The 13,367-nt window shown below is 47.7% G+C and overlaps 1 protein-coding gene across 2 annotated transcripts in view; it reads right to left on the bottom strand.

Annotated features, from left to right (window-relative positions):
- Positions 1–876: 876 nt before the first annotated feature.
- Positions 877–13,367, bottom strand: part of RCAN1 (regulator of calcineurin 1) — an 81,294-nt gene continuing 68,803 nt past the window's right edge. The window contains exons 1-4 of one of the 2 annotated variants that reach the window (XM_039857971.1): positions 10,254–10,432; positions 7,392–7,565; positions 5,481–5,640; positions 877–2,628 (exon numbers count right to left, since the gene is read on the bottom strand). In XM_039857971.1, coding sequence (XP_039713905.1) covers positions 2,456–2,628; positions 5,481–5,640; positions 7,392–7,565; positions 10,254–10,340 — 594 coding nt within the window. In that variant the 5' untranslated portion in view covers positions 10,341–10,432 and the 3' untranslated portion in view covers positions 877–2,455. Of the gene's footprint in view, positions 2,629–5,480; positions 5,641–7,391; positions 7,566–10,253; positions 10,433–13,367 lie in introns of those variants that run through there. The other variant, XM_039857970.1, reaches the window with a different exon arrangement.

The raw sequence follows: 13,367 nt of genomic DNA on the forward strand, positions 1-13,367 counted from the left end.
ACCTATACCTCCCCAGCTGTGCGCGGCGACCTTCTGGGAGTTGGATTTAACTGACAACACATTTCAGCCTGCGTCTAGGGTTCTTTATGGAACAGAATCCTGGGCCCACACACTTCGCAGTCCACCTCTGTTATTCGCTGGGCTATCCAGACAGATACTAAATGATAGTCCTCCTCCCCTCAAGGTGTTCAATTAGCGAATCTGCTCAATGATCAGGTTCAACCAGCCTGACTGAGATGTGGATTTTCCAACATGTTTAAACTTCAAACATACATGGCTTTAAAATGTATACACGCTCCTGATAAATGACTACCCGTCAGAGAAAAAAGGAGCGTGTGATTTTCCATGGAAAATGATCGTGAGTGTGACTCTCGATCGTGGTGAATGTCATTTGCTAGAGTTCGGCAACTAAATGCTGAGTTAGGTGGGCCTGGTGGGCTGGCACAGGAAGCTCCCTGCCACTTGTAATGAGTCCCTAGGAAAAGGTGGCCTGGGATGCAAACAGAAGACTCATGGACAGAGTTTCCGAACGTAACCGGGCTTGGTTGGTCACTTAGTAATCTTCCATGGACGTCTTTTCTAGCAGGAAAGAGAACTCCTCAAATTAACCACCAAAACGCTGTTGTTCAGTGGAGGTTTTTTATCATCGTGTCATCGCCCTAAGCCAAGGCAATACCCACATTTGACTTCAGTCCCATGTGTCCATTTCCCCTGCTCTAAGGAGTGTACCGTCCACGTGGTTGGCCCTCCATGAAGCACAGCAAAGAACTGGGAGTTTCTACACCCAAACGGATGAGGTAATGTGTCCTTCTCAGACTGAAGGATCTAAAGGGTTCACAGACTGATCATGAGAAATAAAAAGACAAAAGGATAACGTTTCCGTAAAGAGCATAGTGTGTCGATTTATTATAGAATGCAGTTAAAAAAAATATCTTGAGGTTAGCCTCTCCAGGTTAAAAGCACTTAACTAGAAATACTTGAGTAGCTATGTGATGGTGTCTCTCTGCACCTGCTCCATCCCCACCGAGTACTGTAAACAGGGTTTCGAGAACATTCAGTCAAGACAACATTTCTTGACGCGAACAACCAAACCTATTTGCTTCTTAAAGAAAACCGTCTTCCAAATGTCCGAAGCATGCATTGTTACTTGGCATCAGGTATTTCAAAATGACAAACTTTGTTATGGTGTTTTTAAGGCCAAAATATAATACCTATTTACCAGACATACACACTACAACAACTAGAAAAAAAATTACAAATGTTCACCTAGTGTAACAGGTCCACCAGGAATTAATGGGGAAAGGCACTGCATCCCTCTCAGATCACACTTCTATCCACGTCACATGCTTTGAATTCAAATCCCGTCAAACGTCTGAACGGCGTTTGCTACAACATACAATTCACAGGTAGGTTAATACGTCTTACGCTATTCTTCCACTGCCATATTTGTCACCCAAGTACACAACAGGTATGAATATATGCTATTGGCTTTATTTACAGGTTTATCTTGATGTTTCAGTGGGATAAAAAAAAAAGAGAAAATCAACTATTTTAACCAACCATTCCCAGGAAAGGTTTTTTGGCTGTGACTCATTATAAACCACCGCACGAAAGAAAGAAATGAATCCGATGTCCCACCCCAAACACCTAAACCGAGATTTCTCACCCACTAAAAGTTGGCAGTGAAACTGCTCTTCTCTGAATTGTATAAGCGACACCCCGCCTAGGAATTTCAGATCGACTTCCTTAGCAAAAGCACAAGGTGCGCGTCGCACCGGAGAGGATGCTGAGCGGAAGGTTGTAGTCCAGGTAGAATTTCACTGTGAGTGCTGCTGTGAAGTCGTAAATCTGGAGAGGCGAGACAGTTTCCCAAAGCTTTCCCATCTTCCCACAGCATGTAAAACAACAAGGGAGTAACTCTGTGTACAAACAAACGTTAGTTTTGCAAATCAGTAAGATACATGCACAAACATCAGAACGTGAGGGGCAACAATGTGACGCTACGATTTCCACATGGTATTGTTGTTCTCACGACCTTTCTGCACCTGGCACTTTGTGGCTTCACGCGGTGCCTCGTCCCACTGGTAGAGAGTCCGCCCCGGAGGGCTGCTTAGAAACAGTAGGCTCTCCCCAGACCTGCCCTTGGCAAAAACAGACCCTACCAGAAAAGAACAAGTACAAAACACTATTGTGATCGGTTTTTCTTCGAGACGTTCCCTAATGTCCTCGTGTGATCACCCCGAACTCGGTGATTGGCCCAGGACATGGAACGTGGACTGGTGTGCAGTATTAGAACCAGGGGACAATGCCTTGATCCTCTTCTGAGCAACGTGGACTGGGATTTCCACCACCGCGACCGCGGCTGCCACTTCCACAGTCGTGACGGGCCGCCGTCACAGTAAAAGATGCCTCCCCGTGAGTGTGATCTGCGATACTCCTTCGTCCAGGTGCCAGCTCAGCTCAGGTGGATGGGCGTATACTCCGGCCTTCTGGTCTGGATGATTTTGGGCTTGGGCCTCTTCATTCTTTCCGTCTCGTCGTCGTCTTCGTTTTCCTGGTCGCTCTCACACACGTGGACCACCACGCTGGGAGTGGTGTCAGTCGCCGCGTGCAGTTCGTACTTTTCCCCTACGGAGAGAAAATGATGGCGGGGTAACTCAGGCCGGGGCAAAAGAGAGGCAAACGTTTTGTAAGAATACGAAGCGGTCTGCTCGGCCACGCTTCCGGGCACTGAGGGACACAGCCAGACACACTGCGGGTTGGTGTTTCTTTGGTGACTCATTCAGGGGGGGGAAAAAAAAATACACACACACACACACACACACACGCACACACACACACACACACACACAGCGACGCGACGCACACACACACACATGGTCATTATCGTATATTATTCTGCTTTCAAACACTCTGAGTCTAGGCATCTGGAAGGTATGGAAGGAATGTATTTTAATTACACGTAGCATGCCCACCAGGCCTTCTAAACTACCCAGGAGACACTCCCAGCATTGTTGGAGGAAAATCTGTTCAGGAAAGGGCGTTGTGTGAGTAAAGGCTTTGAGCAAGGGCGGCATGAGCCTGCCCCTCTGCTGAGGTGCAGGGCACACTGTGGGGGGCGGGGAGGTTAGGCACAGAGACACAGGCATGACCAGTTGAACCGGACGCTCCGCAAACATGTTTGACCCCAGCACCCTTTTTCATATAACAGCTGTCGACCCCCTGGAACCAGGAGTGTCCTGCTACCCTATGTCAGCCTGAGTTTTACCAGGTTCAGCCAAGTTCAAGCCACTCGGGTCCAGCAAGAATGGGGTGAGCCTTCTGTAACTGAAAAGTGGCCGCAGCGCCCTGTGGTGCTGGTCTGGCTACAGGAGGAGTCTGCATCATTCGGCTGAGGGTGGCCGTGTGGCCAGTGGCCAACGCTTGGGCTGTCAGCCCCGCCATTTGGTACCTGGTGCGTGTGGGCGTGTCCTTTGCCTCCCTGGGCACCTCAGTCTCCAACTCTGTAAAATGGGGATGACGAAGCCATCGGCCTCACGGAGCTGACTCCGACTGCATGAGCGAATGCGTGCAAAGCACTGAGTACCTGGCTCACAGAACACATGCCCGATGGGTGCCCCCTAGTCTTATTACCTTTCAACCTAGAGCCTCAATCGTTACCAGTGGAATGCTGGGAGTGGTAGATGCTAAGGATTTTAAATGGGAGCAGGAGGGTTTGCTTCAGCTGGCTCCACCCCTGAGGGGCCGGGGGTGAGTTTTCCTCTTCCCAAACCCCATTCCCACTGGAAGGGGCAGAAAGCAGGGCCTCTGCCTCCCGCTGCTTTGGATGCCCCTCTGAGCAGGAAGGTGCTTTTACTCACAAAAGAAGGTGGCTGTTCTCTCTCATGCAGGCAAGCTGAAAGAGCCTCCACTTGGGGATGGGGGGAGGGGAATGGGAATTTTGGTGAGGGGTCAGATCACTCGAAACGTCGGTGGGGTGCTCTACAAATCCTACCTACCTACCGATCATCACAATCCAGGAAGCACGGGTGTGGGACTATATTTGCAAAACTTTGCAATCTTATTGGCCGCAAAGCACAGCTGAAATATGAAATATTTCCTGTTCGAGCTCATGGTTAGGTAAACGAAGGGCAACCTGATTTTACGATGTCTATTTTCAAAAGAGTCTTCTCAAATAAGCCTTCTGCGAAGGAGTGGTAGGTTCTGGAGTGTGAAGAATTTTCTACAGTAGCAATCCTTGCCTCTGGAGTAGTTTGACACTTGTCCCCGGTGGGGACCCCTGTTTCCACCCTTCCCCAACACCCCAGGGGACTCCAGCCCTCCCCCGCCCCCCACCCCTCGGCTTTGCTGATGCACCTTGGCCAGGGTCTGCCAGGAGGCGCATGCCCTTCCTCGGACTGGCCATTCCCACCTTGACCTTCACACCATGGTTAGCAGTAAGTAATGTGACTCTTGCTTTCGACCACAGAGGAAGTTTCCGTTGGCAATGTTTTCAGAAACATGATCTTTTCAATATGAAAGCTGCTGATGGTCCACGAAAATAAAACCCTCAACCCAAAGGAACATCAGATTGCGGGTCAAGGAGAAATAAGGAGCTGACGGTCTCAGCATTTATTTTACTTGCTGCACAGACAAGGCAGGAGGGGGCCTCAGACCTCTTCACCCCAAGATTCCCTCCACCTCATTGCTTGCCCAAACCCTCTATCAGACAGGACAGGAACCACCAACATTTTATTGTTCCCAAAAGCCACAGATTGAGCGCTGCCTATGGGCGAGGCACTGCTCACAGCTCCATGAGGCAGTTAATACTCATTTTATGGGGGAGGAGCCCGAGGCCAGAGTCCCCGTCTCCCCACGGCTTCCTCCCTTCAGAGAACTGGCACCTCTCCTTCCTCTGGCAAGCTCTGCAGGTGACCACTGGACCCCTTAGGGCCAAGAGGGCTCTTCCCTCATTATGATCTATGGTCCTCCATTCCCTCCAACATTTCAAAAGGGCAGGCGGAAATCAGATCAACGGACGGAATGACCGTCACCAAAAATGAAAATTTCTAAAACAGAGGGAATGTCTGTTTTTCCTTTCCAAAGTCCAATCGTTCATCCCCACTCGGAGCAACAGAGCCTGGGGTTTTCAGTCACCCATGCGGACGGTGCTCAGTGGGTGAGGGGATGGGGCCACGTGATGCCGGCCAGGAGTCAGGGGTCACGGTGCTTGGTCCCCATGGCCAACTACCATCCCTCTTATGTACCTCCCTAAAGACTGAGGCCAAAGGCAGGCACGCACGCTCCTGGCATGAGTTACACTGACACAGAAGATGCAAACGGAGATAATTCACCATACACTCTTGCATCGACCACGTGAGAGCTGACCAGGGCAATGGGGCGCCCCAGTTCCCTGACGCAGGCGGACACCTGCGCCTTGGGCCTCTAGCACAATCTCTCCACATCTCCTCGCCTCCTCCCCGCCAGAGAGCACTCCTTACCTGGCCCCAGCTTGGAGATAGCGTATAAAAGATCATAATTTATGACGGGGGTGGCGTCTTCTACTTGTTTCCAGCCAACGGGCGGAGAGGCAGGAGGAGAGATCAGAAACTGCTTGTCTGGATTGGGGGGAGCCAGGTGTGAGCTCCCTATGTGCAAAGTCTGAGGACAGAAATGAACACAGGTGGATGTTTTGCAAGGGAAGAACGGAAGCAACGCAACAGCTCACGGAAGACAGGAGCGAAAGGACGAATGGACGACCGGGCAACGGAATGGGTGCGATTCAAGGATTAATGGGAAAATGGTCTCTAAGGGGAGGACAAAAGGATGTCTGAACTCTGGTTATGGTGCACACATGATTAGAGCCCCCTCCCAGGCCTGGGAGGAACTCAGAGGCACGGGGACCGCACGTGATTATGTTTGAACTAGACTGACGGAAAATTAAGAGATAATTTATGTATAAATGGAAAAACTGCCGTTCAGGTCAGAAGAGATCTAGAAAGTCCTTTCTCATCATATCAGAGACAAAACTGAAGCTCCAAAAGGCTTGATAATGGCTCTCAGGTAATTTTTTTATGGGGGCAGAGAAAAGGCGGAGGGAACGCAGGATCCTCGCCCACCACTCTCTCTGGCTCCCCCACGCTGTGGCAGCCCTGAAATTCCCTCCCTCTGGGGCTCTGAATCAGATGCCAAAAGCGAGGAAGGAAAAAACATCCACCTTCCAGGAGATAAAAAATAATAATAAGGAAAAATAACCTATCCTAGTTTGGGCTTAAAAGTTATACCAGTGATTATTTCAAAATCTTACCAGTTTGGGTTTTCTTTATACTTTAAGATACACCCCCCCAAAAAAAAATTTCACAATGTAATTCTTTAATAATCAGAAAAAGTCGTGGAGGGACTAAATTATTTATACGGAACCCACCAAATGCGGGAATGTACTCACAACTGAGGAGCCAAGGTCAAAGCCTGCGCCTCGTACCACCACTAGGGGGCAGGGCAGGGCCTCCCAGCTCTAATTTACAGGTTTGCCTTTCCTCGCCGTCAGGCCACCTCCCCAGCGGGTCTGCTCCCACGCTGGCGTGGGGGGCTCCGAGCCCCGATGGAGCAGCTTTTCAGAAGCTCCTTCCCTTGCCCTGCCAGCCTGTTAGATCCCTGCTATATCGTCAAATGGAACGTGGTGGGCTAACTTGAAGGTGAATCACCTATCATGGGAGGTGGAGGTGTGTGTGTGTGAGTGTGTGGGGGGCGGGGCGGGTGGCTGGAAGGCCGCTGGGCTGGAGAAAAAGCGACCCCACTCACAGCCCCCGGCCCCTACTCTTGTGAGTGCGTTGGGGCCAGGATCCCTGCTACCAGGAGGGTTTCTGACTGTTTGCTACCTGACTGGTTAACTCATGTGTTTTCCTTTCGAGCCGGGCCTGGCTGCCCTGTGCTGATGTGTGTGCGTGGTCGGTCACCTTGCAGATGACCAGCTAGCTGTGCACTAAGTGAGGAAGCTGCTGGGAACCTGCACAGGGCAGGGGACCACTCTGATCTGCCCTCTACAGGAAAAGAGTCACTAGCCCAGGCCCTGGAGCAAAGGCATGGAAACCTAGCTGCCCAAATCTGTGAGGCCCAGGGTGGCCACGCCCACCCACCGCACTCCGCGACCTTCCAGAAAGAACCGGAAAGGCATTCTTTCTCCTATCATTACTCAACCCGGGAACGCCAGGGGCCGCTTCTGAGGTCACTTTCAAATATACCCGCATGTTTTCTTAAAACAGGCGACACACTGAAAATTTAGAGAATGACTTTTGCCTTTCTCAGGATGAGTTCTGTAAATCAACGTATAACATTATCATTGTGTAAACTATTTTTTTAAAAAAGGATGGGAGGGAGAGGGAGAAGCATGCACATCGATGAACTCGACTCACCTGAGCAAAATACAATTTCATCTCCTTTCCGAGAAATTCAGACTTATGTAGCTGGAGCCTGGCGTCTGCTGCAGACAAGGGGTTGCTGAAGTTTATTCTGACACGTTTGAAACTCTTAAAATACTGAAAGGTGATGTCCTTGTCATATGCCCTAAAGAGAGATTCAAATTTGGCCTGAAAAAAAAAAAAAACAGAAATAAAAGGAATTAAAATTTACCTGCATATGACCCTTGACAAGACGATGTCACTACATTTCTTATTTTGGAAGGGAATTATTAATTCTTTCGGAAAAGCCTAACTTCTTCAGGAAGACAGAGCATAAGCCTTCCCCTCTGTGGAAATTCCGCTTTCTGCCATTTTCATTTTAATACAGCTGATTTCATAAGAAAGGAAGAATGTATGACTGACTAAATTCACTTAATCAGCAGAACAATGACCAATACTTAAACACTTCTCACAGAAACATTCTTTTTAAAGTAGGACGAGCCTTTCCGAGGAGGTACACTTTAGTCACTTGTCACCCCTCTGGCCGGCCAGTTCCTCTGTCCAGTGACCTTCCAGTCTAGCGAACTCCATTCCCACCACCCAGCTCAAGACGGTGCCATGTCCAGTGCAGGTTTCTTTAGGGCTTAAAAATCACTGGAGCTAATGTGACAAAATCATTTCTATTGACTTGGAAAACAATGAAATAAAAAAGCCTTGCATTTCTTAATGTAAAAGAATTCCCGCTATTCTTTCCCCAATCTGTTGCTTTTCCACTCTGTAAAGTAACACTGATTTTAAAAACATGAATGTACTGCAAATGGACCCACTTCTGCATGCTATCCTTAACATATGTACGTATCTCGCTCTGGTGTTAATAAGGGCGAGCGAAAATTATGAAAACGGCATGAGTGCTTCAAATTGGAATGCTGGAGCCCAGCGATCACATGCTTGGCTTCAGGGAAGAGTCACCAGCCCCCTGGGAGAGGCTCCCTGGGTGAGGCCCCCTGGGTGAGGCCCCCTGGACTGGGTCCCGGGCTGGGGTGTCAGTGGGAGGGGCACTGGGAGGACTGGGCAACCCCTCCAGAGCCCAGCCAGAGAGGGAGGTGGCAGACAGCCGGAACGCGGAGGAAGAGCGTGGGGACTTTTAGTGGCCGTGTTTTCTCGCAGGGGAGGGTGGACGGGGCAGCAGGCCCTCCACACAGGCGAGTGACTGACTGGGAAGGTGGTGGCCCCACAAAGTCCCCTGGAAACTATGCAAGCTCAGCGTTTCTGCAGAGGGGAGAGGATTCTGAATAAGAGAGGAGAAAGAACATCCTCAAGAACACTTGGTGCTAGAAAGCGTGGCGGGAACGGGCCTCCTGGCACGTGTCTGCTCCGCATGGCAGGGCTGCAGTGGGTCTGGCATTCTAGCCTCTAAGGTGTCTCCACCAGGTAGGTGGTGAGGGGGAGTGGGAACAACTCACAAACTTTCCCTCTTCGAATTCCCTCGCTCTCCGTTTGTTTATGGACACCTCTGTGACTTTCCCACACGGGCTTCTGCAGAGGCGAAGACCCAGAAAGAATGCAGAGCAGGTGCTTATGGCTCAACTTCATCTGGCTGCCTGCGGCTGTTTCTCCACGGCTCTCAAGCGTGGGCAAGTTCCTGGCTAAGGGCGTCTGCATAAATTTGGACTTTCACATGACTTCATCGACAGGCGTTGTGACCAACTGTGTAGTTTCGAAGTTATGATTCATAATTTAGGAAAGATGACTTTGATGAATATTTTTAGAATACAAGTCAGCGCTCGGGACCCGAACACAAGAGAAGGTATTTTATCTGTTAAATCTGTCTTACTACTAGAACATTCTTCGATAAAATACTCTTATTGGTTCTAATAAGTGCATCTTGTTATTATAGTTGTTGAATGGCATCTCTACTTAAATAAATAAATTAGTGATTGTATTCACACGAAGCTAATGTTAAATATATGTTGTACACTTAAGCACAGAATGTGCTCTAATATCTAGTTCAAAAATTACAGCCCCTGGCTGGCAAGCATAGTACCCAATTATGGAGTTAAAAGAAAGAAAGAAAAAGAAAGAAGGAAAGAGAAAGAGAGAGAAAGAAAAAGAAAGAAAGAAAGAAAAGAAACCTTTACATATCCCAACATGACTTTTGGTCTAAAGCATGTAACATAAATACCAACCCCCGAACAAAATATACAGATTCATTCATATACAATAGTGTCAAAAGATCGATAAGAGAGCTGGGTAGATACTGATGAAGATCTTACCTCTTAATCAAATGAAGAAATTTGATTAATCAAAATTAGTAATTGTATTAATTACCAGCAATGAGAGCTGCTTCCCAGAAAGTATACTTACCCCCACTCACACTTAAATTATTTGTCCCGTTTTATTTTTTGCTATGGCTGCTTTTTCTGTAGCTAGAGAAATCTGAAAACTTGAGGACAGATCCTTGTAATTACTGCAAACGTACAAAAACCTTTACAACATTTATTTCCTAAGATAAAACCCAATTATTCTGAACTCTGGATGTCGAAACGTCCTATTCACCGTCAGAAAAGACCTCTTTCTAAAAAGTTTACCCAGAATGAAAAACGCACAATGCCCAAAGTGCGCCTTGCTGGTCGATCGAGGGACCTGGATGTTCTCAAACATTGAGAGCTGTACAAACCCCTTCGCAGTTAGTTAATCTCTCAGGCGACAGCTTTTGGTTTTGGGGGCTCAAAGTATTTCGGATTTACTTCGAAACCCCAAACCCCGCAAGAGAGAGCCACTTACCACCCCTCTCAAACATTTCAGTTCACAGTCAGTCCCGATTAACATAAGACTTTGAAAATTCTCAAAAAATCACATTTATAGTAGAAGCCTTACCCTGGTTTCACTTTCGCTGAAGATATCACTGTTTGCCACACAGGCAATCAAGGAGCTAAAACTGCAGTTAAAATTTCTAAAATGCATCTTGCTTTCTTACAGTGAAAGCGCTGGGCTCACGCAGTCACGCAGTCAAGCCCCCGAGTGAGGCTCCTTTACAAGAGGCTGGAGGTTCTCTCTCGAGCCAACACTTATAAAGCACTGAGGTCCAGCCCCCTGGGGGGGTGGGACACACAGCTTCCAGCGTGTCCTGTTTGGACCGCAAATTCCTGAGTCAAGCCCTGCATGCTTACGGACAGACAGGGACACAGCGCGTAAGTTTCTACTGGGAAGAGGTGACGTCAACACCTTAGTCATTTTCCCTATGCTAATTAGCTCTGCTGGGCTGCCGAGGTTGGCTGTGCAGCTGCTTTATCTTCCGCGGCATAGTTCCCGCTGGTAGTAATGCCATTGGCCACTCAGACGCCCCGCTCCGGGGCTGAACGGGTCGGCCCTTTTTAAGATGGAAAATGTTACAGAACAGAAAGGAGGAAGGTCTGCACGGTAAACAGTAATTAGCCTCTGGGGACTTTCAAGGGTTTGGGAAACCTGGAAACGCAGGTCTGGGCAAAGTTGTTGGATCCCTGTTATTTCCTGGAAAACAGTCAAAGGTTCATATTGGGGTATTAAGAGAAAAATCTGCAATCTGTCTTGGTTGATGAACTCTTGTTTTTCAAGAAAAAAGTGGAATTCATTTTGAAGTATGGCTCCCCTCCCCCCACCCCCAACTGAACTTTATCGGACCGATGTCCTAATTCCCACTTGTCTTCCACAGTGGGAACATGCGAGCATTGAGGATTTTCATTGAAAAACTTTATTATTGTAATTCGAGAGAAGGAGGAATATGCAACACTTCTTTTTCTGACAGCTACTGAATTCAGAGAAAGCTACAGGAACATTTTAGAAAATCTAGTGCCTGAAGTGGAGAAAAGAAACATTAAGACATCTTCCTGCTTTGAGACTCGGACTGAAACTTTTTTTTTTCTTTAAATAGGATAAGAAGAAGTGGAAAGAATGTACACTACAGTTGAAAAGTTAGCTGGCCTTTTTTTTTTTTTCAGGTAAGATGTCTGGTCTGGAGAAGCATCCTGTGATGGCAGGATGCCAGTTTTTTCAAAAGGCTGCAACTCTTTGAACTTCTAAGCACTTTACCTGTTCAGATACCTCTGGCAGTCTGGGTCCTAGGTCCTTCCCCTCTTCCCAATTTCATTATCACCTAAAAGCACTCAACGTTATTTATAAAAACATTCTCTAGTCTGGAGACATCCAGGGATCCCTCTTAAGTTTCTAAGAGTTCAATGGAACCCTACCATTCGCATTTAAAGATTAACTTCAAAGAATCATTAAAGTCAGCCGATAATAAAAAGAATATATGCAACAAGAAAAAAAACAAACCAGAACATTAATCCCTCCAAAAAAGGAAAATGAAGTCTTCTTGGGTGAGCGAGCGTTGCTTAATCTCTGTGCCTTATTGCCAACCGCTGAGTTATGTAATTAACCAGCTATGGTGTTTGCTTTGCCAAATTACCCGTAACTCCCAACCCGAAAAGACCTAAATACATATATTCTAAAAAAGCTTGGAATACTATGAACAGTGTGGTTTGCATCAGCCACCGAGGGAAAAGGGTCACGGTGGATGGTGCCTGGTGATCGAAGTGTGTGCATGGTTGTGCTGTGTCCCCAGCGTGACCTGAAGGCACCTGCGGACTTTGCTGGCATTGCAGGTGGCGGTACCGCAGGTGTCGGGGAGGATCAGGGCACAGGGAGGAGGAGGTAGGAGACACAGCTGCATCCCACTCCAGAGGGGCTGCGAACTCCTCCGAGGCGCTCTCCCTCCCTCGGCTCCAATCGCTCCTCACCACTCCCCATTTTTCGTTCTCCTGGAGTCATTTCGGCAAATAGAGTTGATCCGAGGAGGAAGAAGAGGCTAATTCCTTTTGTTAAAAAAAAAAAAATCATGACATGAAGCTCCAGTTCCGGTTGTGGGGCAAATCTGGATCCTTTCTGTTTCATCTGAGATAACAGTGCTGAGCTCGCCCACATCTGCAACGCTGGGTTCGTTATCCGGATCAAAAAAGGAAAAAAAGAATAGCGAGGTATCTGAAGATTGTTCAACTGTCTTTGCTCATAGAAATAAATGATAAATGATCGATCTTTCACTAGGCTGTCCGAAAAATCTAACAAAATGTGTAATTCTGTCCCCGCCTTTGAACTGATTTTAAACTCCATCTGAATCAAATTTAGGGAACTCGAGTGCTTCCATTTTTACATCAGAGAAAGGGGCTGTCTGGCAAAGCATCACCAGGCCCGATGAGTACCAGAGCCCAGGAGAGAGGGCGCCTAGGGTCTGCCAGCGCAGGCGTCCTCGGCTACCCTGTGAGAGGCGCGGTGTTTGAAGTGTGTCAGGCTGAGTAGCGTGGCTCCACGGTGTTCCAGGATGCTAACTGGCCAAGGGCACAGACACCTGTCCCAATGCCCAGAGGTAACACTGCCTTCAACTCATCCCAATTTCCCTTCATCTTCTCGTCTGAAAGATTTTGTTAAGAACGCCTGCCCTTTAACTGCAGGTCTATCCCATACGAACTTGGATTTCTAAGCATCCTACGGCAAAGGAATTTACTTCGCAAATAGTGATTTTCCTCGAGAATAAAAATCGACCTAAAAGCAAGTATTAAAAACATTGACTTTCAAACTAAACAAATGGGATGATATCACACTAAAAAGTATTTCTGCGCAGCAAAGGAAATGATCGTCGTAATGAAAACGCGGCCTCCTGGGTGGGAGAAGACAGTTGCAAATGATACATCCGATCAGGGGTTATTATCCAACATATATAAAGAACTCACGCAACTCAACAACAACCAGAAAAGCCACCTGATTAGTACACAGGCAGAGGATCTGAATAGACATTTTTCCAAAGAAGCCATAGGCACATGAACAGATGTTCCAAATCACATTATCACGGAAATGCAAATCAAAACCACAATGAGATACCACCTTACACTTGTTAGAATGGCTATTATCGAAAAGACAAGAAATAACAGGTGTTGGGGAGGATGTGGAGGAAAAGGAACA

The sequence above is a fragment of the Pteropus medius genome, unplaced genomic scaffold (genome assembly GCF_902729225.1).
Source record: "Pteropus medius unplaced genomic scaffold, Ma_sr-lr_union100, whole genome shotgun sequence".
Lineage (NCBI taxonomy): Eukaryota > Metazoa > Chordata > Mammalia > Chiroptera > Pteropodidae > Pteropus > Pteropus medius.